This window comes from Aquila chrysaetos, chromosome 6 (assembly GCF_900496995.4).
Source record: "Aquila chrysaetos chrysaetos chromosome 6, bAquChr1.4, whole genome shotgun sequence".
Lineage (NCBI taxonomy): Eukaryota > Metazoa > Chordata > Aves > Accipitriformes > Accipitridae > Aquila > Aquila chrysaetos.
Window position 1 is genome coordinate 46,447,615 of NC_044009.1, and position 21,727 is coordinate 46,469,341.

The 21,727-nt window shown below is 36.8% G+C and overlaps 1 protein-coding gene across 23 annotated transcripts in view; it reads left to right on the plus strand.

Moving 5' to 3' along the window:
* R3HDM1 (R3H domain containing 1) overlaps nucleotides 1-21,727 on the plus strand; it is a 92,840-nt gene that overhangs the window by 47,918 nt on the left and 23,195 nt on the right. For 11 of the 23 annotated variants that reach the window (XM_030019302.2, XM_030019295.2, XM_030019310.2 and 8 more), the window contains 12 exons: nucleotides 1,093-1,207; nucleotides 3,763-3,841; nucleotides 5,402-5,461; nucleotides 5,544-5,684; nucleotides 8,275-8,383; nucleotides 8,481-8,576; nucleotides 10,051-10,088; nucleotides 10,171-10,221; nucleotides 10,379-10,605; nucleotides 13,373-13,627; nucleotides 17,048-17,202; nucleotides 18,686-18,787. In XM_030019302.2, the coding sequence (XP_029875162.1) occupies nucleotides 1,093-1,207; nucleotides 3,763-3,841; nucleotides 5,402-5,461; nucleotides 5,544-5,684; nucleotides 8,275-8,383; nucleotides 8,481-8,576; nucleotides 10,051-10,088; nucleotides 10,171-10,221; nucleotides 10,379-10,605; nucleotides 13,373-13,627; nucleotides 17,048-17,202; nucleotides 18,686-18,787 (1,428 nt within the window). The remainder of the gene's footprint in view (nucleotides 1-1,092; nucleotides 1,208-3,762; nucleotides 3,842-5,401; nucleotides 5,462-5,543; nucleotides 5,685-8,274; nucleotides 8,384-8,480; nucleotides 8,577-10,050; nucleotides 10,089-10,170; nucleotides 10,222-10,378; nucleotides 10,606-13,372; nucleotides 13,628-17,047; nucleotides 17,203-18,685; nucleotides 18,788-21,727) is intronic. The other 12 variants (XM_030019311.2, XM_030019301.2, XM_030019307.2 and 9 more) reach the window with 8 other exon arrangements.

A 21,727-nucleotide genomic window follows, 5' to 3' on the forward strand; every position in this document is an offset into this window, starting at 1 on the left:
GGGAAGGGATTAGGTGCAGGATAGCAGAGTGATAGGCAAGAATGGATGAGAGGCAGGTTCTTCAGGTTGGGAAGGATCAGATGTTCTCGGGGGCGGGAGGGTGGTGGTGGTGACAGCATCAACTCAGTTGGCATCTGGGGGAGCAAAATTGACATTTGAAGGAGGTCAAGATAAAAGGTAATGGGGGAGTCTCACTCTTACAGGGCTTTGCCACTCATGCTCTTGGAGTCATTCAGACACGTGGTGTCTCCATTTCCCCCTACCTCCTCTGATTTTTGCTGTCTGAAATATGTTAGTCCTTCACTGACAGTCTTAGTAAAGAGGCATGAAAAACAAATTACAATCTTCCACTATTTAGGGGACCATTATGTCACTATAATTTCAAAGGGAAGATCTTTTTTGCTGTATTTGGGAAACAGGTTTTATGATCATTTGCCTACTTGTATAAGAACATGGATTTTGAGATGATTACACACAAAGCTACTCTGTCAAAATATACAGGAAGTTAGGAATCTAAGCCTTGATGACAGTGAGGTTTGCAAATTTTGCCTTGATATATTGTACTGTAAATATTTCCCTTTTTTCTGGATCTGGGAATGCTGGTCTGCCTGAGATTGAAACATTTGGTTTTAATTTTTTTTCTTCTTTGTATAAACCAAATTGAAACTTGAAACAAGCTTTTATAGTCAAGAACTATGAAGAATGGGGGGGGGGGGGGGGAAGCATTGTGGATGATGCATTACTTAAATTTAGAAGCTGTATAAAATTTATACATCTGAAAAACTGGAATATTTTCATATGTGTATCAAATAAGGTACTCTGGATTCATTTTGAAATAGCATTCAGGGCCTGGAAGTGTGTGTAAATTCTAAAATGTGTATGGTAGTTTCTATGCCTTTTCTATAGTTTTTGATTTACTGATAAATAATTTCATTTTGTGGTTGCATAAAGTACATGTGGGATCAGAAAGAATATGAAGGCAATTATTTTCCTTGTTACTTCTTTATTTTGCAGGTGGTATAGTACAAAACAGTTCTCCTGCGGGTATTGTTTGAAATAATTTCTGTGATGACTGATTTTTACTTTTGACAGGAGAAAATTCAGATCCAGTTGTCACAGTCTTTTGAAAAAGAAGAAAAGCCTGCAAAAGATGAAACAGAAAAGGAAAAATCCAGTGATAAACTGTCCAGAAAAATGTTATCAAGAGGTTTGCTATCTGTCATTGTGCTTTTTAAATGTACTGTGTAGATAAAGAATATTTAGAGAAAATAACAGTTTGCTTCCAGGTCATCATTGCATAAACATTGGGGCTTTTTTAGCAAATGAAGCAAGTAGATCAGACATCTCTGAGCTGGAGAAGGAATTGGTCCCAGAGGATACAATGCTTTCCAGCCTTCATCAAACACATGTACTCCAGCAAATACTTTTCTTTTCTCGCCTGTCTAGCTACGCAGACCAGCATAAAAGCAGTTGCATTGTCTCAGTTGTGTCCAAGTGTTCTTTGGAAAACTGACTTAACTAGTCAGTAGAAGTTACTATCTTATTCCTAGACTTTGTTGTTACAGGATTTGTGAAACTTTGAAAAAAGTGAGAATGACAACTACCTTTATACTTTTTCTGATCTTTATTCAACAGAAGTCAATATTCTTGTTTGTTTATATATTTTACTTTTGACAGTGTCTAGAATTTTTATATAAAGTTTTGGAGCAAGGGTGGAACTACATAAGTAGAAATGACAAGTATTATGTTTTCACTTTTAATATTCCTGTATTCTGGATTGAAGATCTATTCTATCTGCTGAAAATCTATGGTTTTAAACCTGAAATAGAACTGTAAAGTTAATGACTTCAGCCTGTCTCTGTCCGTGTTACCTACTGCCTCCTAAAGGTAGAAGACTTCATATGTTTAAGTTGGCAAATCATTGTATAGCTCTTGCTTTAAATAAAGGATCCAGAATGCTTATCTAAACATCTTAGATCAACCAGTGTGTAGGAAATATTTTTAAAGCTAGAATTCTTTTTGAGAAAGGAAGCACTTGTCCATCTTGTGTCCCTCAATTCCATAAGGCCTTCCTCATGTGGCATTTCAGTGCATCTTGTCCCAGCTGGCAGCCAGGTATTTGTGACATAAAAAACACTGGGATGGAGAACTTAACTGTGTTTACAAATCTCAGTCTTTGAAATGATGCCTTAAAAAAATAGGGTGTTCTTTCAGAGCTGACTTGCTCAACCTTTAAAGTACACGCCCACCTTTTAAAATTAAGGAGAGAAAAAAAAACCACAAACCCAAACCCCACCCTCCCAGCCAAAAAAATACCCAACATCTTAGGTAATGATGAGGAGTTGAGAGCAAAGTGATAAAACGTCTAAGGTAGCAGTAGCTGTTCTAAATTCACCCAATATCTCCTCTGGAGGCTAATTACTTCCCAATTTAGGACGTGCCAAAATAGAAAATGATGGAATTTAAGCATCAGTCTTCTAGTAATTATAACTCAATTATTGCTCACTTGTAAATTAAGAAAATTAAAGTAAATAATTATTCAATCTTAAAGTTGTTTTACCAGGCATACCTTTTTTTTTCCCCGCCCCTCTTTTTCCCCTCCTCAGAATCAAAAATAATCCCAAACCATAAATGCTCAAACTTGCCTTGGTTTCATTTATACTCTCTTGATAATATATGGGCAGGATTGATAGCGTAACAAGCTCTGCAGATAAAAGAACGTGATATCATTGTTCTTTAGGGAACTAGAGGTTCTCTGTCCTCAGGTGGACTTGAATTTTTTCCAGGAAAAACTTAGGTCACGTTTTTGAAGATGGCTGCTCTGCCAGCACTGTTGCTTCTAATGAAACAGCCTGCATAGATTCTGTCTCCACTGAGTCAATCCTTCTTTGTGCAGTAGTCCCCTCATTGCTAATGGAAGCTAATTTGCAATGACTGCTCTCCGTACTGGCCACGAAAAGACCTGTAACAGCTAGGACCTAGGCATAAGTTTGAACTGTACCTAACTTGAGAGTAGGTTAACACATAAGTAGTTCTTGGAAGAAATCTAGTTCCAAAAATATTGTTAAAACACCTATAGCTTTGAATTCTCAGACCTGGAACTCTGGAAGGTGCCCATGTAAGGGAAGCTTTGGTGTTATGTCATTTCTTTCAGTGACAGATTTTAGAGAACAAAATGTAACTTTGAATACTTTATTTCACTGAAACCAGAAAGGAGGCAGAAGGTTGCCAGACTTCTTTTTGAAAACTTCTAAACATTATGCTGTGAAAACAAAGCCCAACAAGGATTTTTAATAATACAACATAATGTTCATGAAGGTTAAACTGTTACATTCTAAGTTACAATATTTCTTCAGGCAACATCTAGTAATTCTGTAGATCTGCTGATGCACAGAAGTGTATATAACAGTGCAATGTAGTACATTGAGAAAACTTGGAAGGTTGATGGAAATCAGGTGACTCAAGGTGATACACTGCTTCAAAATATATAGCAATTTGTTAATAGATTGGCAGTTGCTTCTGTATTACACTTGAATTTAGGGAATTGAGGGGCGATGTTGGATTTTTTGTTTTGTTTTTTACTTGTGAGCCTTTTCCGTGGAAACTGGAAGTGTTTAATTTTGGGAATAAAATGCCTAATAGCTATATAGTATTGATCCATAAATAGTACGTTCAGCAATAATTGGAAAAAAATAGTATTAGTGTGTTGTATTAGTGTTTTTTTTCAAAGCATAATTTTGTTCTCTTCCCCCTTACCCTTAGATTCCAGCCAAGAGTATACAGATTCCACTGGTATAGATCTTCATGAATTTTTAGTAAATACATTAAAAAACAATCCCAGGTAAGCATCAGTAATATCAACTTCCTGTTTTTCTTTCTTCTTTTTGCCTGAGATGTCACACCACCTGGGGTTTTTTGTTGTTTTTTTTTCCCCCCTCTTAAATGTCTAACACTACATGTCACTTACTTAGCCTGCGCAACAAAAATCTCATCCTATCTGAAACACCAGTCCTCTGTAATTTGTGTGTTATATGAACAGAGGTTCAGGACATTGAAATGGTTTAAATGCTTTTAATGTTTAATAAGCAAATAATGAGTTCTGTCTGTGTGCAGTTCTCTCCCTGAAGGGACTCTTAATACTGTGTCTCTAAAACTTGTACTCTCTTAGCATCTGCTTGTTAGAGACCAAACTGCCTTCTCTTACTTTAATCTGTCTTGCACTGAATTTATAGACAAAGGAATTTTTTTAAGCTGTACCATGTAGCCATAGTTAGACATATACATTTTCACTCTGCACATCAGAAACCAAATCTGACCTAATTCAAGTCCATCATTTGTTAGCAACAGAGTTGACATGGTTCTGTTGCTTTGAGGTTTGCAGTATGTTGCTGTCTCTCTTGTGTTCTTTTCCTCAATGGGGTTTCATACTAGGTCTGTGGCTATATATACAAGGCAAGAAATTAACTCGGTGGAATTGTGCTGCTGTCGCAAAAGCTATTCCACTGCTATTTGTTATTCATTCATATTATAGTTATGATTTCCAATGTGATAATTTATTGGGAATCCATTTTATTGGCAAAAAGTATAAAATGAGTTATAATAACAGGCCAACACCATTTTGTCCTATAGAGTAAAATTAGAAAGTACAGATCTCTGCTATACTCTTACGTTGTTCCTATTTGAGGTCATAAAGCATCCCAGGGACAACCAGAAATTGTAGGTGAAGGTCTGCTGTGGGTTTACACGCGCAGTAACTGGGAAGCTTAGTTATCTGATGTGCACAAATTATGAACTGTGTGGCAGTTAATTTCATTACATGTTAATGATTTATTGGAACTGGCATAAGCATTTTTAAGACTACTATTAATTTCTATCACCTTGAGTTTTAGCTTTTTCATATTCTCTTAATATCTCATCACATTGCAGTGTGTGCCAGCTTTTAACCACTTGGTTGTTGGTATGTTGTAGCAGTGCCTCCCGTCACTGTGTCTCAATGATCCCATGATGTGCTTCACAATCCAAGGGCCAGTTCAGGCCTCAGCAAATGTTACTACCCATGCTAACCATCAAGAAACAGCCTAGTCACTGCTTTTCCTTCTTGAGACTGTCTTCTCAATGACTGTACTTTCTTTTGAGGGTGCTGGGCAGAGATTATTTGGATGATTTTTGTATTCTGATTTCTGAGATGAAAACAGCATGTTTCACTAGGTGGATTCAAGACGATATAGCTTAGTGAAAAATGAATACTTTGTCCTAAAAATACTGCATTTGATACCTGGTGGTCAAATCTACAGTCTGCCATCGTCCCTTGATCACAGATCTTATCTGTGTATTCTTAAGATGAATACAACTGCAGTTATTGGAGTGTCTCATATGTGAGTTGCTGTGTTTTTATTTTCAGGGACAGAATGATGCTGCTGAAATTAGAACAGGAAATTTTAGATTTCATTGGTAATAATGAGTAAGTACTGTACTCTTATAGGAAAAAAAGAATTCAAGAGTGTTCCTGTTTATTAAATAAAGCTACTATTCCTTTCTTCCAGAATTCCAAGGAAAAAGTTTCCCCCAATGACATCTTACCATAGAATGCTGTTGCACAGGGTAGCTGCTTACTTTGGATTAGAGCACAATGTGGACCAGAGTGGGAAGTCAGTCATAGTAAATAAAACTAGCAATACAAGAATGTAAGTGTAAAAAGTCTCGAAAAAACTTTTTCAATGCATAGATTTAACACCTGGGATATATGATGCATCTGTAGCATCAGGGATCTATCTATTCATTGGGAAGCTTGCATCAAGGAGAGGTAGTTGCAAGATCTTTACTGTTTGTGTTTCAGTGCCGTACAATAATGTGATCTGTTTCATGTTCAAACGTTTTTGGGGAAAAAAAAGAATGTTAGCTGTAAATTAAGAGTTTTTGTTGCTTTTCTCACAGAGATGCATTGCTAAATTTGTTTCCCTGAAATATGGATTTATATTAACTATTTATCTGTTTAAAGGTTTACACCAGTAAAGTGTACAAAGTACATTCTTTGTTTCTTTTGGAAAGCAGAATGAGGCCTTAACTTAGAACAGGGTCATTTCTGATCTGGTGAAAGGAGGGGACAAGACTTGCACAAATTTGGCTTTTGTACTGTAAAAATCTACAGGGAAAATTCAGGCATTGAAGTCTTCTGTTGGAATAATGTTGCTTACAGATCTCACATGGCCTTACAAAATAAGCGTAGCAGGGAAGACAGACATCTTATCAGTGGAAGTGTCAACCAGGTTAACAATTCGTGGCATGCTACTTTACTGCGAGGGCTGGCCAGCAGAAACCAGTAGGCAAATCCAAATTACAAAAAAAAGTAGCACTGGGGCCACAGCAACTCCAAAACCCATGCATAGTTGATGTTTTCATTCAAAGGACCCAGCTGTTCTCTCTGTCCTCTGCACTTCTCTGTCTCCTCATTCTGCCTCAAAGACAAAGGACTAATGTGTTAGTGTATTTATGCTGCCTAGTTTCTAGTTTTAACTTAAAGCATTTGCCTGACACCATTTTTTGTTGGTTGTTTTTTTGTTTGTGATTTGGTTTTTGTTTGGTTGGTTTTTTTAGTACTGTATGATTTGAACAAGAAAATAGGAGTTTATGGCGCCTGCATCCTAATCCCAGTTTCTATGTACACTCTCCATAGCTTTGGGAGAAAAAAAATCTTATTACTCACCCTAATTTTAGAGTCAGTAGAACTGAAATAATATGCCACACTGAAATTTCACTTAAGTAAACTGTTTCCTCCTCAAAAGTTTCTAGAAAAATATACGGAGCCTAAATATATGTTAAATTACTTACATATTCATGTATGTGTTTTTGCTTTGGCTACACATTCTCTATCTAAATTGACTTATAAAGCCATACGTTTCAAATCTGTTGCCTTTACGTCTACCAGCATCTCTGGACTGAAGCTTCAGTCTAGCACTTCAAGTGTGGAATAAGTACTACTAAAAGATGATTTCTTCATTTTTATGCTTTTTTTTTTTCTTTTTTTTGTTTTTTTTTTTCCCCTAGACCATATTTAAATAGCTTATGGCCTCTGGAAGCCCCCTATAGGTGTAGTTACTAATTAGCAGGCATTTCATCTAACCTGCAGACATTAAGATTCTTAATGTTTTCAATATTCTTATTTTAAATCACTTTGGATATAAAATAAGAATTTAGAAAGAAAACCTTGGAGATCTGCTCCATGTTGAATAAAACCAAACTTACCTTTTCCTCATAGGCAGATTCCCGGCTCCATCGCCGATCAGTGATGTTACTGACATCAACAACCCAGTGCATACTGGGACGTCTCAGTGGAGTGGGAAGTTGGTGATTGCAGGGCAGTAAATTCAGGGACCTTTAAAAGAAAGAGGTAAGACAGTCTAAAGGTTCTCTGAAATGCCTGCTAATTATGTTTGGGCATCCAGTAACTAATAGTTAGGCTTGGCTGTTTTATAGAAAAAGATCTCCTGACTCTATACAGATGTCCTCCGTAATGAATAAAGAAACAGAAATAGAGAAGAGTATCCATATGTTTTGTTTTTTATTAGACAAATACTTCCTGATTGTCTGAGAACTTCTTTTATGATAGTAGTAGTTTTATTGTCGAGGTGCTTGGTATCTATTTTTAATAACAAGAGTTTGAAAAATATCTCATTTTCTTTCACAAAGTAGATAAAATATCAAAGCAATATATATAATCTGTTGCTTCATCCTCTCACTGTGATCTTGTGAAGCTCTTGCTTGCCTGCATTGTACTGTTGTTCTGCTCTTGCTTATTTCTACTTACTTTTGTTTTAGAAATTTGTAAGTTTCAATGCTTTCTCCTCTATCTTCTTATCTTCTGTTTTCCCTTGAAATGAATTCTGAGGTATTACAGCTCTAGCAGAAAGCACCTATCTTCACTTCCATGCATGCCCAATATCCATTGCATGGCACCCGTCTGGATTCAAGAGCACTTCTGATTCCCCAAGGGCATGTGGTTTGCTTGCCACCTTAATTGGAAAGTGAAGCAAAAGCTTTGAAGGAGGAAGAGGTTTTTAAAAGCAGGTTTGTTATGCCTCAGGAACAGGACTTGTCAGGGGTACACATCTTATGGTTTCGGTACCTTTTCCATTGCCTGGACAACCAAAATCTATCACTTCAGTTAGAATATTAAGTATATTTAACATTAATCTTGAGTATATTTCAGTTTGTTCCACTGTGTATAGTATATGTTTACAAAACCATAAATCTTTTCTTTCTAATGACTTTTCACAGACCTGACCAAAAGTTTTGTGAGCATATAAAGGATGAGAAGAGTGATGATTTCCAGAAGCGGTACATCCTTAAAAGAGATAACTCTAGTTTAGACAAAGATGACAACCAGGTAAAATACATATGGATTATTTCCTTCCACTTGCTGTATTTGACTGTGTATTTATACTATTTTCCTGTAGAAGCTGACACTGTATCACTTAATTTAGATGAGAATACGATTAAAAGATGACAGAAGAAGTAAATCCATAGAAGAACGTGAAGAAGAGTATCAGAGAGCTAGAGAAAGAATATTTGCACAAGATGTATGTATCAAAGAAAACCTTATGGTGTTTTGTATGAATACTTCACACACATATGTGCACATGTGGTTTTTGTTAAAAGAGACTTCTTTCCAGGAAATTGTCTATTTCTGAAGGGGACTGAACAGATAAGAATCATTAGTGTGGCCTGAGTGAGTTTTAAATGATGCTAAAGTTACCAAGAAATCATCTGTTTTCTCTAATCACTACTGTATGAAACTCTAGCAACCTTCAAGAATTATTTTGGTGCGTTATCTAGCGTTACCTCTTTCAATGCATTATTTTGCCCCTTTCTGAAATATAAGTTATAGAGTTTTGGTACTGCAATCATTTCAGTTGTTGCTCAGAGCAATAATAATTAAAAAAACCAAACCAAACCAAAATCGGGGGGGGGGGGGGGGGGGGGGGGGGGAACACAAAACAAAACAAAACACCAAAATGTTGGGGTTTTTTCCCTTGTGTCTATATCAAACACATCTTATGACTGGTCACAGTAAAATGATTTGAGTTCCCATATGTGAAATTTCAGTCAGAAACCTAGAAGTCTAGTCTCTCTTGGCTGGAGTTATCAAGCAGGACAACATTGTAAACTATAATTCAGTCACAAGTAGTGATTATATTTAATTATACTGAGTGAAACAGAACAAATATGTCTTCAAAAATATGCATTACTTTTAATAATCCACTTTTTCTGGCAGTTATCTGTAGCTCTTACACATCCAAAACCAGATTCTTGTTCTGAAGAAAGAGTAATGAGCTCGGAGAGGCTAATTTGCTATATCCAAATATTATCCAAAAGCCTTTTTTTTTTTTTTTTTTTTTTTTTTTTTGTTCACCTTAGTTACAAACAGAAAGAATGGACTTTTGACTATAAAATTACTTTTTCCTTTTGCGTATTCATTTACCGTGTATTGTACCCTTAGAAGCTTTGTGCCAAATGTTAGAGGTCACAGTCAAGGACAACATAATTGAAGTTAATAATAGCCTTTTTGATTGTATATTCTGTCTGCTTTTTAGCATATACGTACTTGTACCCAGAGAATTCAGTGCAATTATTGCAGTAGCCAGCATCATCTTCTACTTCACACTTTCAAGCAGAAGACAAGGCAATTCAGGTGGTATTAACAGACTTGTGAAGTCACACATCAGCTGGAAGTTATGTAAGGCAGCGAAGGCCCAGTGGAAGAATTGTAACTTCAGAAAAATACTGATATAAACAAAATGGTCAGCACTGTAACTATTCTAATGCTAACTTTTATTTTCTGCAGATGGGCCTTTTTATATTGTCTGTCTTTTCCCATAACATGGAAATTATCCACCAAAGAGGTTAAGTTTTCAGGCAGCTTAATATAAAGAGGATGCTGTAAAGTCCACGTATAATACAAAAGACTCCAAATTGCAGCATGTTTCATTACTGTGCTGTAGTAGGGGTTCTAGATGCCATTCATATTAATTTCTACACTTCTTTGCCCCTCAGTCCCTGTGTTCCCAAGAGAATTATTTCACTGATAAAAGGTAAGAAAATTTGCAGTTTAATTCTGTTTCATTTTCCTATATTCTTAATAAATATTAAGCTATCTTATTAAAATGTCAACAGAATCCAGGAGGAAGAAACTAATAGTACACAACAAAGACGACAGATACTTAGGTATTTGATGCTTTCTTTAAAAAAAAAAAAAAAAAAAAATCCCAAAGTATTCTGCATGCATTTCACCTTTTCTTTTCTTTCTTTTCTTTTTTCTTTTTTTCTTTTCCCTTATTTTGCAATTGATGCTTGTGCTAAAAGTTTAGTTTATAACTTACAGAATCAATAAGGAAACATCAGGGAGATCAGCCAACAGCCATCAGAGCAGTACTGAGAATGAGCTGAAGTATTGTGAACCCCGTCCCTGGAGCAGCACCGACTCTGATAGCTCCATCCGCAATCTGAAGCCAGCTGTAACGAAAGCCAGCAGCTTCAGTGGGATATCAGTTCTGACAAGAGGAGATAGCTCTGGAAGCAGCAAAAGCACAGGCAGGCTGTCTAAGACAGGTATAATAAAATCTGTACAAATACATAGTTACGTAGCAGTGAAGTACCTGGTGGTTTGATACTTGATGCGTATTGTAGATGTGTACATATGTAGAGGCCTCAGTCTCGTAGGTGCTCCATGCATACAACTCCCTCTGGATACAGTGGGTAGAATGACTACAGACCTAGCCGTGTAACTGCCTTGGAGAGGTAGAATTCAGGTAACAAATTAAATGAAGACTTCTGACTTTGGAAGTAGAATTTTAAAGTGCATTATAGATGGCTTTAAGCTAAATACATTTCATCTCATAAAGGATTTGAAAACATCAACATAAGTACTTTATACAAAATAAAAATTTAGAGTTCAACTCTTTAGTTTCAGTGTGGCAAAAGCTGCATTGTGCAATCTTAGGAAACTGTGCGCTGCTATCCTACTAGCTAGGAAAAAATAGCACTAAAGCCCGTGAATTGTTAGTTATATTTGTTATGTTATCTTTCAGTGCCATTGTTAAATTTAAATGAATATGGCTAAAAAGCTTACTTAATTTTTAGATTGCTGAAAAAACAGATCAGTGGAACAAGGAGTACTGTTTAATTTTAAGATTCAGAAATGTTGGAGGAAAATACTCATAAGAGTCTGGGTTTCAAAGGTGTGTTAACTTGTAATGTCAAAACAAAATCTCATAAAATGGGGATATAAATACTCTGTGGGTCAGAAATGAAATTTAGTAAATATTTGTATTCCAAATGCCAATGTAATTTGATCCAATAGATAATCTTGGTTGTGGAGAATTTTGAGGCTTGTAATACATGGATGGGTTACGGATGCGCTACTGCAGAATTTGAAGTAGAAGTATAAAAAAGCAGAATATTATTGCTTGCCTGTATTATGCTTGGCTTTGATCTCATTTATAAAACTTGTTTCTAATGAGGATCTGTTTAAATTTTTTGCTTGCCCTTAAACCACCACTACCTTATAGGTATATCACCACACTTCTATATCTTACTGCAGTAAAACAGTTACAAATTCTGTTTGTCCATTGTATACTTGTATAAAAAAAAAAAAATTACATTCCAAGATACTTCTGCATATGCTGTAAAATTGTGCCATCATATTGAGTTATTTCATTTAGCGATGTAGTAATACTATTTGGCACAGCTTGAAAAGAAACTACAACCTGACAATAGTGTATATATAAAATACATTCTTAGAAATCTTTATTTTCTAAATTGCAAGAACATAAATGGATTCTTAAAATTTCCCTGGAAACTTTATTTTGGCATTCTGTGAGTTAACATTCAAAGTTCAGAATGCCTATCTTGATGGTTGTTGCTTCACTGCAGTTACAGGTTGTGGTGATTTTGCATGTGTTGAGATTTGGTTTTGTTTGTTCATTGTGATCAAGGATGTAATTGGCTTTTAATTGTGATGGCTTCAGCCTAATTTCTCTACATAATCTAGAAGTGGATACACTTGTAAACAAATCTAATCAAAGTAACTCTAGTCAGGTGAAGATTGTTTTACAGAGCTGGGATATGCTATTCTGCCCAGTTTACAATTAATAGCTTTCTATTGCTAGATGAAGTGAAATACAAAAAAGGTTAATAATAGTCAGCATCAGCAAATGCTTCAAGCTATGCTGTCTTATCATACATACAAGTAAAAGGGTTACAATCAGAAATTTTTATGAAGGACTGCAAAGTAACTTCAAACAGTAGATAAATTTCGTCACAGCCTTTTTTGAGTCTTGCTTTCTCTTCTAGATTGTATAGAGGCTGCTAATGAAGAGTTCTTAAATTTAAACAACTATATTCTGTTTCCAAGTACTGCAAGTATCGTAGCTAAGACTTAATAAAAAGTATGATAAACCGTATACCTAGAGATCTAGGTATACAGTGATCCAGGAACAGTGCAGTTCTACAGACCTCTCCTATTGAACTTTTGGAACGTTGCTTTTAGTTGCATGCATTGGCTTTCAGAAAGCTCAGGGTCCAGTTCTCCACTGCCTTGCAATGTTTATAGTCATTCATATCTGTAAAATGATTATTGCTTTCAATCAGCTATTTCATACTCCTTTTGAACTTTGAATTGTTGCATAAAACTAGGCTAAAGCTACCATGTTACCATCATTTTTTCCAGCTGTATTCTTGATTTTGGTCTGAAAATTGTCAGAGGAGGAAAAAAAGAGGTTTGAGGTTTTTAGTGTTCTACAATTAGTCCAGCAGGTGAGTCAGAGAAGATCTCTGACATCTAGTAGTAAAAAGAAAATGGTCATTGCTTGCATGCAGGCTATGTCTACAGAGCATGTGAATTTAGCTAGCATATCTGAAGGGACTTTGGGCCCACTGCATCTGCACTACCCCATGGCCTGCACATAGGCAATAGTTGTAGGCTGTGTGTTCATTGTTTCGGTGTATTCAGTTGATATATGTGCATGCATCATTTTGGAGTAAGTGACCAATCACTTAAATGAACTGCGGATGAAGTGAACATTAGCACGTGTGCATATGTACAGGCATGTATTTTCTGTCCAGAAAATCAGAGCTAGATATGAAAGCCTCACTTTACAGTGCAAAGCAGTGCTGAATTGACCCTTGGTTCACAGAAGGAGTCTTGTAATGGTGTTCCAGGGGAGATGAAGGGCGGGGGGAGTTCATTGAAAAGGCCGCTGTTTAATAATGTGCTTAACACTGAGCTTTAAGGGTAAGCATTTACAAGTATATATTTTAAGTGAGCATGATGTTTCTGTCTCTAGGTAAAAACAATTTCTCATTACTCCTTTCCTAGGTTCAGAGTCTTCTAGTAGTGTAGGGTCATCCACGGGTTCTCTTTCTCACACCCAGCAGCCTCTTCCAGTGCCAGCTCTAAGCCAGCCTTCTCATGGCACGCCTGCCGTCTATCCAACTGTCAGCACTAGTAACTCTCTTTCCTTTGATGGTGGCATAAGCGGGCAAGTGGCACCTACTAGCACTAGCTTCTTTTTGCTTCCCTTGGAAGCGGCAGGCATACCGCCTGGCAGTATTCTGATCAACCCTCAAACAGGTTGGTACATGCTTGTGGATGTTTTTGTTACAATTGAGAACTTGGAGAAAAATGCACGAGTGTTTACATAAGACTGAATGTCTGTATTGTCCTTTCTTTTTCTCTTTATTTTTTTTTCTGTGGTTGTGTTTGTTCAGTGCACTTAATTTAAAAAGAAAGCATGACTCTAGGATCAAAGGAATAAGTAAATTCACTTGATTTTCTCTAGTAGAGTTTTAACTTATATGTAAAATTTTAATGAGTGACTTGCACAAAATATGAAAATCCTATGATTTATTATCCAGAACGCAGAATAACTTAAATTAATTGTTTTGGCTTTTTTTGGGAGAGGGACAAGTCTTTCCCAGTGCTACTATAAAACAGTTGCAGTGAGGGGGGAGAGCCTCAAGAAGTATTCACATTGACTTGAAAGAATTTATCATCCTTCATAGAAATAAGCATGAGATTACGTGCTATTTCTAAACTTCTGTGTGTCAGTTTAAAACAGGATTAAATTAATGTTGCTGTAATTGGCTTGTACTGATACTTCTAGTAGGTGGTAGGAAATTGATACTTTGTAATGGAGACGCAAGGAGGTGTTTAACTACTTTTCTGGATTAAATGACTAGTTAGCATTCTCTGGGCAAGCTTTTACTTTATTGTAGAAGTTAAGAAATCCTAAAAATTTCAATTTACCTTTTATGTAATACATCGTAATCTTTGGAAAATTATTATATTTTAATTTTAGTTTAAAGATTTGTTTTCCTTGTAGAAAAGAAAATACTTCAGGATATATTTCCCATCATTCTGTAGATGGACTTTATGTTTGAATATAACTGCATCTGATGTTTTAAACTAAATTTTTCTCATTGAGGTTGTTAAAATGATCAGTTATAAAATTTCTCTTCTATAATTAAAAGGTTTAACATTGAAACAGATAAATTTCTCTTTTTCCTTGATATAAATCAATTGCTACTGTATACAAAATTTGAGATTTTTTTATTAATGATTCTGCATATTGATATGCTGCCTAAGGTTTCTCTTAAATGCCTTACTGTATAAATGAATGGTGTAAGCCAACCCTGCTAAATAGTTGGTTACAAATGACTAGCTGTAGCATCTAATTTTCATAGATAGCCATTGGATTTGGAGGAGGATGTATTTGCCATCTTAAGTCTAGGTTCTGGACAAGAGCATTATTGACTTAGTTTTTCTAATTTTAATGTGATAGTTGTACATCTTATACATGAATTTTCCATTGTGTGTGTTGACCATCTGAAGACAAATATGATGATTAGTGAACAAGTTTTGCTAGAAAAATAAGTGGGTTTAGTGTTTGTAATACACTAGAGTACTTTGTATTCTACATTAAATATGAAGAATGTTGGCTGTCATTTTTCATATTATGAGTTTATAGCATGACCGTGCTAAAATCTTTAGAGTTACTGTACAGCAAAAAGGATACTGCAGGTGCTGAAACAATACCATCGGCTTGAAAGTGATTTCATGTAAAGCATGACACAGTTTTGTCCTTTAAAAAATAGCAGGTTTTGAGTCATCTTCATTTCAGTTATGTGCTTGTCAATATTTTGCATGTGATTAGTTTCACTTTCTTCCTCCTGTACTGTTGGTCATTTTCCCTGTTACACTGATGGGACTTCCACTTAGCAACAGGGAAGGGCAGAGAAACAAATGTGATTGTGAAACCTTTTCATCTGAAAGCATCTTGTACCTGCAACCCCCTCAGAAAAGGCAGCAGAATTGTTGACTTGACTCTGTTTGATATCCATTAAAATTAGCTTTGTTTTCAAATTGTGATTCTTCCTACGTTTTATCCATTTTTAATGTATTTAAACCAGTCATTAATAGTCTTTCATAACAGAAGATTATGTTAGTATCTAATGAGTGTCTAATAGAAGATAAAGTACACTTCCAGAACAAGGAATACCTAGGTTCAGATAAACTTTTGACTTACAATGTACTTGAATCATCATATTCTGTAGTTGTTCATCTGGCTTTATTGTTCCAAGTGACAGTCAAGAGTTCAAATAACATAGATTAGTTTCTCAGCATTTCTGACAGAGGATCTCGTGACCTTAGGTCAACAGAGTCATTCTTCTCAGTAGTTGAAGACGGTAATTAGGAAAAGACAGTTCTTATTCAGCCACTACTGAAAACAAGTTAAGCTCCCGTGATTACCAGTAAGTGGTAGAAGGAAATAAGAAAATCTGACTCCCTGTTTATGTGAACATTCCCAATTCTTGAGCATTAAAGAGAAATCCGTTAAGCTAAATTGAATATAGCTTGATCACCTGCAGTCCAGCTGCATAGTATGTAGCTTATTTTTGCAAGTCTGTTCATGCTTCCTGTCTGTCTCTTGCATTAATTGCCTCAGTCCTCTCGTCAGTAACTTCCACACTTTTATGTTGGCCAGTTGCATTTAAATATGATGGGATGAAGAAGTCTGAAAGAGCATTAGTGTACTTTGACAGGGCCCTGGCTAGGGTGCAAAGGCTTTAGTCTCAGTTTGTACCTTTGGAAAGAATCTCAAACAAGAAAATATTTATATTGGAGGGCAGAAAAATTTACATCGGTATTTGGTCCTTAAGCATCAAAATAAGCCAATGCAAGACACATGTCATTAAGCAGCTAGACACAGGTCCTTGCTAGCTAATCTGTTGTTCCTTTGATTTGTTTTGGTTTTTTTCCCAACCCAGGCACCAAAATAAATCACTGTCTGTTTGTAATTTACTTTTAAGTAGTTCATTTTTTTAATTGTTTTTCATTAGTCCACTGCTGTAATATTTAATTTGCAAGTTATTAAATAGGGGAGTACTATTTTATTTAATTTGAAAGCTAAAAGCCAATTCATCTATGAATAGGGGAAGAGAGTCCTTTAACAGTAATCTCATTAGCAGTTACGGGAATACCATTGCAGCCACTGCTTTGTATATATTTTTTAAAATATTTGCCTTTAAGCTCTCCTGTGTTCTGATTGGTGCTCAAACTGATTAATGGAGAGTCACTTAATTGCCTTTTAAAAGGTCCTTAAAATAGTATTTTTAGTAGGGTTTTCCTTTATTACTCCTGCCCTTTTCAATCCACATAATTAAAAATGAGTTTTCAGGACAAGCAGGATACAGCAAATATTTATCTGTGTTCACTAAGTAAAGACTGGGGTATCTTTGTTTACCTTAAATGTTTTGGTTTTTAACTGCATGTAGTTTCTCAAGTGAGGCCTGTTTAGTCATTGCTATTATAAATGTAGTTGTGGGGATTTGGCATAAATCTGTCATATAAAAGAGTATGATCGCTTATTTTCAAATTTTTAGTATTTTATTCATTTTGCCTACTGTAAATACATTTGTCTTTATTTTCTCCAAACTTAGATGATGTAGCCGGTTGTCATTTGGTTGTGTTTGTTCTCTTTCAACTCGTCAGGTCAGCCATTCCTTAATCCAGATGGCACTCCAGTTGTGTACAATCCTCCTATGCCTCAGCAACCTGTTAGGACCCAAGTGCCTGGACCTCCGCAACAGCCACCTCTTCCCGCACCACCTCAGCAACAGCCAGCAGCTAACCACATCCTCTCACAGGTGCACATGTCAAATACATGATCCTCGTACTGATCACTGATACTGTCACATTGCTGTCTGATAACAAGGGATCAGTAGGTTTGTTCTGCTGAAGCATAGGTTAAGAAGTAATAGCTACACAGGTACGGGTAACTGGACTTTCCCCCCCCAGTCCTCAGAACTATCAGTTCTGCTAATAACTGAACACGGTAGGCAGCCTTTTCTTAAAAATACAGAAGATATTTTAGTATGAAAATGTTATGGTATCAAGAACATCCCAAGCCTAGATTGCTCTGGAAAAGAGGCTCTGCCTTCATCCTTAGTCACGCTGTGTTGTTAACCCTGGCGTTAACGCTAATATAGTCAGCAATCTGGGAAGAGAGTTAATCTATCTGAAATCTTTGTCGCCTTGTCTTAAGGTTATTTTTCACCCAGATGAATTCTTGGGCTGTACTGCACAAGCAATACTCATAGCACAAAAGAGGTAGCTTAGGACTGGTCGAGTATGAACACCGCTTTAGTAGCACTTTGGCTTGCTCTACTCACAAAACCTGCACGCTGAAGTACAGGATATGTTTTATCCTTGTCTTGTACAAGAGGAATTTAGTAAAATAGGCCAGATTAAAGATGACCTCAGCCCTTCAAGGAGAAGAAAAGAAAAGCAAAGAGTGTGTATGGGCAGGACAAGGGAGGGCTCTACCTCTTTCCACAGGCAGCTATTTCAGGCACCAGGCTACTGGCTATAGTCTCCTGTGGTATTTTCAAATTGTTCTCAAATTTCATCAAAAAGTTATTTATGGAACTTCATCTAAACCTTTATCTTTGTTCACTTTCCCTGTTTAAATCTTCTGGTCAGGATACCTGCATATGCCACAGTGTAGGTGGTCTGTTTTGAAAAAGGCTCATTTGTACTCTTTCTCCCTGTCTAGTTTACAGAAGTGTGTATGTGGTATTTGCAGTTTTCTTCACAAATTTTTTACTACTTCTATGATTGCCTTCTCAATGGATACTGGAGTTGAACCTGCCCGAAATATTAGCAGCAATGATACCGCTCTGATGTTGAAATAACCACAATCTAGAAAAAATATTTTAGTACTGTTGAATAAGTGAAAGTAATATGTTTTAATCTGTGGTTAGTAGTAAATTCATTCTGTCTTTAGATGCTTTGAAACAACTTGTATTTAGAATGCATGTGTGGTTTTTATAATTTCAAAAAAAAAAAATCTCTAAAAGAAACAGTAGGTGTTAAGTAGAAGCAATTTGCTGACTTATAGCTAATATAATGTATAACAAATAAAGCAAATGTATTTCTGCTGGGAGACTGAGATATTGAAAATTACTTCTGTTTTAATTCTATGCAGTCTTGAGCTTAAAAAAAGAAGTATCCATTCCCTTTCCGGTAATGGAGCATAGTTGCTTTTTCCTATTACAAAAGACTTTGACTTTGTTTTCACTTCTCTTACTCCTGATGTTAACCATGTTTATAAACCTGTTATTTCTTCAGCCTATGCGGCCTCTGCAGCCTTCTTCCCAGCCTGTTCAGTACTCTGCAGTCTCTTATCCACCCCCGCTCCTGCCAGTCTCCTCTACACAGCAATATTCTGTGGTATTACACCTTCTGTTCATCTCCTCTCTGCACGGGTTAATCTTTAGTGGATGCTGACCTTTGCTTGGTTGTTTGTAAGTGGTGTGTGATACCAGTGTAATGACTGGCTAGCTTTTCAATCACAGTGAAATATTACCTGAGTGGGGGAAAAATAGTTCCTGAGATTTTAATGTGTTTATTTCAAGTTGAGCAAAAATGTATACAATTAAGGCTATACCTATATATATTTTGATATTTAGATATATATTATTTCCCTTTGTAAAGGAACAGATTCTCAATGTTGTTGTTTTGTTAGCCAGTCAGTACCTTTTTATGTCTCTGGATTAACCTCTTCCCATCCTTTCTCATTGTTTCTTTGTCTGCTCTTTCTTCTGCTGAACCCTAATACATTTTGAGGGATCAGCTGTTCTGTTTTTTGAGGTTACCTTTTTCTAGCCTCTTTGCCAGAACTCTTAACACTCCTACTTCATTAACATCCCTTGTTTAATAAATAGAAGCTGGAAATGAAATATCTTAGTCTTTTGTGTTTAAAAACCAAAACAAATAAACCCCCCCCACACACACACACAAATTGAAACTGGGTCCAGGTCAAAAAATTGAGGCTTCCCAACTCCCCAAACTGCTCTGATACTCTAACGAATACATGTTTGTGTTGGGTTTATGTGGCGAGGTTTTGGTAGGGGAGGGGCTGCAGGGGTGGCTTCTGCTAGAAGAGACCAGGAGCTGCCCCCATGTTGGACAGAGCCAATTTCAGGCAGCTCCAAGATTGACCCTGTGCTGCCCAAAGCTGAGTCAGTCATCGACGCTGGTGGCATCTCTGATAATGTATTTGAGAAAGGGTGAAAAACGCTGTGCAGCAGCTGTGAGGGAGAGGAGTGAGAAGGAACTCTGCAGACACCAAGGTCAGAAGGAGGAAAGGGAGGAGGTGCTCCAGGCGCTGGAGCAGAGATTCCCCTGCAGCCTGTGGAGAAGACCGTTGTGAAGCAGGTTCTCCCCCTGCAGCCCATGGAGGACCATGGTGGAACAGATATCCACCTGCAGCCCAGGGAGGATCCCACACCAGAGCAGGTAGAGATGCCCTGAAGGAAGCTGTGGCCTCATGGAGGGCAGGAGCTGTGGCCCCATGGAGAGAGGAGCCCATGCTGGAGCAGGTTCGCTGGCAAGACTTGTGACCCTGTGGGAAGCCTATGCTGGAGCAGTCTGTTCCTGAAGGACTGCAGCCCGTGGAAGGGACCCACGCTGGAGCAGTTCGTGAAGAACTGCAGCCTGTGGGAAGGACTGTATCTTGTGGGAACTCCACACTGGAGCAGGGGAAGAGTGGGAGGAAGAAGGAGCAGCAGGAACAAGGTGTATGAACTGATCACAACACCCAATCCCCGTCCCCCTGCGACACTCCGGGGAGGAGGTAGAAGAGTTGGGAGTGAAGTTGAGCCTGGGAAGAAGCAGAGGGCTTGGGGGAAGCTGGTTTTTAGTTTTGTTTTTCTCACTATCCTACTCTGTTATTAATTGGCAATAAATTAAATTAATCTTCCTCAAGTTGGGTCTGTTTTGCCTGTGATGGTAATTGGCGAGCGATCTCCCTGTCCTTTTCTTGACCCATGAGCTTTTCATCTTTTTTCCCCCTGTATTGCTAAGGATGGGGGAATGATAGTGGCTTGGTGGGCACCTAGGAGCCAGCCAAGGTTAACCCACAACAGTGTTATACAATAGCTATTTTAGTATGTATTCAGAGTTTTTATTTTGTTATTATTTTCAACATTAATCAGAAATGTCTTCTTATAAGAGATACAGATTTATCTGAATTCAATAGTCTGGATATAATTAAAACTATATTGTAACTGTTATCTGTGCTTTAGGTATACAACTCTAAAAGGAATTGCACTTCTTGGAGGGTGTTTTGTTACTAGTGATGTTGTTTCTCCTGTTATTTTAGGATTTAAATATGTGTGGACTACAGTCAGTATAACTTATCTCCTTAGTAATGAAATGAGAATGGTTAATTAACCAATGTGAGCTTCCTATGCGAGTTTAGCGTATGACTAAATTGCTGTTAGTAGCAGCTAGTTCAGGTGTCTCTATGCTATGATTCACAGTCATTGTCAGGTATATGGTTGTTAAAGCAGAGAATGAAACTCCTTCCAGGTTTATCATCATTTCAAAGCATTTCACATTCAGGAAATGGGTTCAAATACGAAGTGGGCTGGCAGTTTCAAAAATTTATTCTTGCTGATGGTAACTAAAGTAACATAGTGAAAAGGATTGATGGTCTTGGTTCATAATCTAAATGCAACGCATCCGTAGTTGATACCAGGAAAGTTTGCTTTATCCGTTTATTGGTAATACCATGTTTCAGTGGTTAATCATGCTTGTACTACACATATCACTGTAGGATAAACGGACCGGATCAGAATTTACTCATGTTGGTAGTGTAACAGAAATAAATGTGTATTCCTTGGGTTTATCCTTCGGACATTTTTAGAGGTAATATTCACTCATAATTAAGTATCAGTATCTCTTCTCTAAACCAGGTATTATAAAAAGCAGAATGTAAAATCCAATGCAGAAAAGCATTCCAGTTACGTTAATAGGCATCATTAAAGAGTGAAATGCCAAAGTCATAGTTAGATTGTTGATCTAATGAAAATAGAGCTTTTAATTTTTTTTTTTTTTATTTATTTATTCTAAATAAAGTTTCAGGTGCAAATTCATATTTCCAGTGGTAATTAAGAATATCTTTAGCCTGGGAATTATAAAAGTTCATCATAAAATGTGAACGTAGCTAATCAGTAAAAGACAGAGCTTGCACTTACTCTGTCTTGATTAACTCCTATCTTTTTCAGGATGATCTAAGAGAAGATCAAGTGGTCTTAAAATATTTTTTAATGTTTCTCCATGTTTGGAGAGTCCACTTTTGAAGTATGAACCAGATCTTCCTGATTA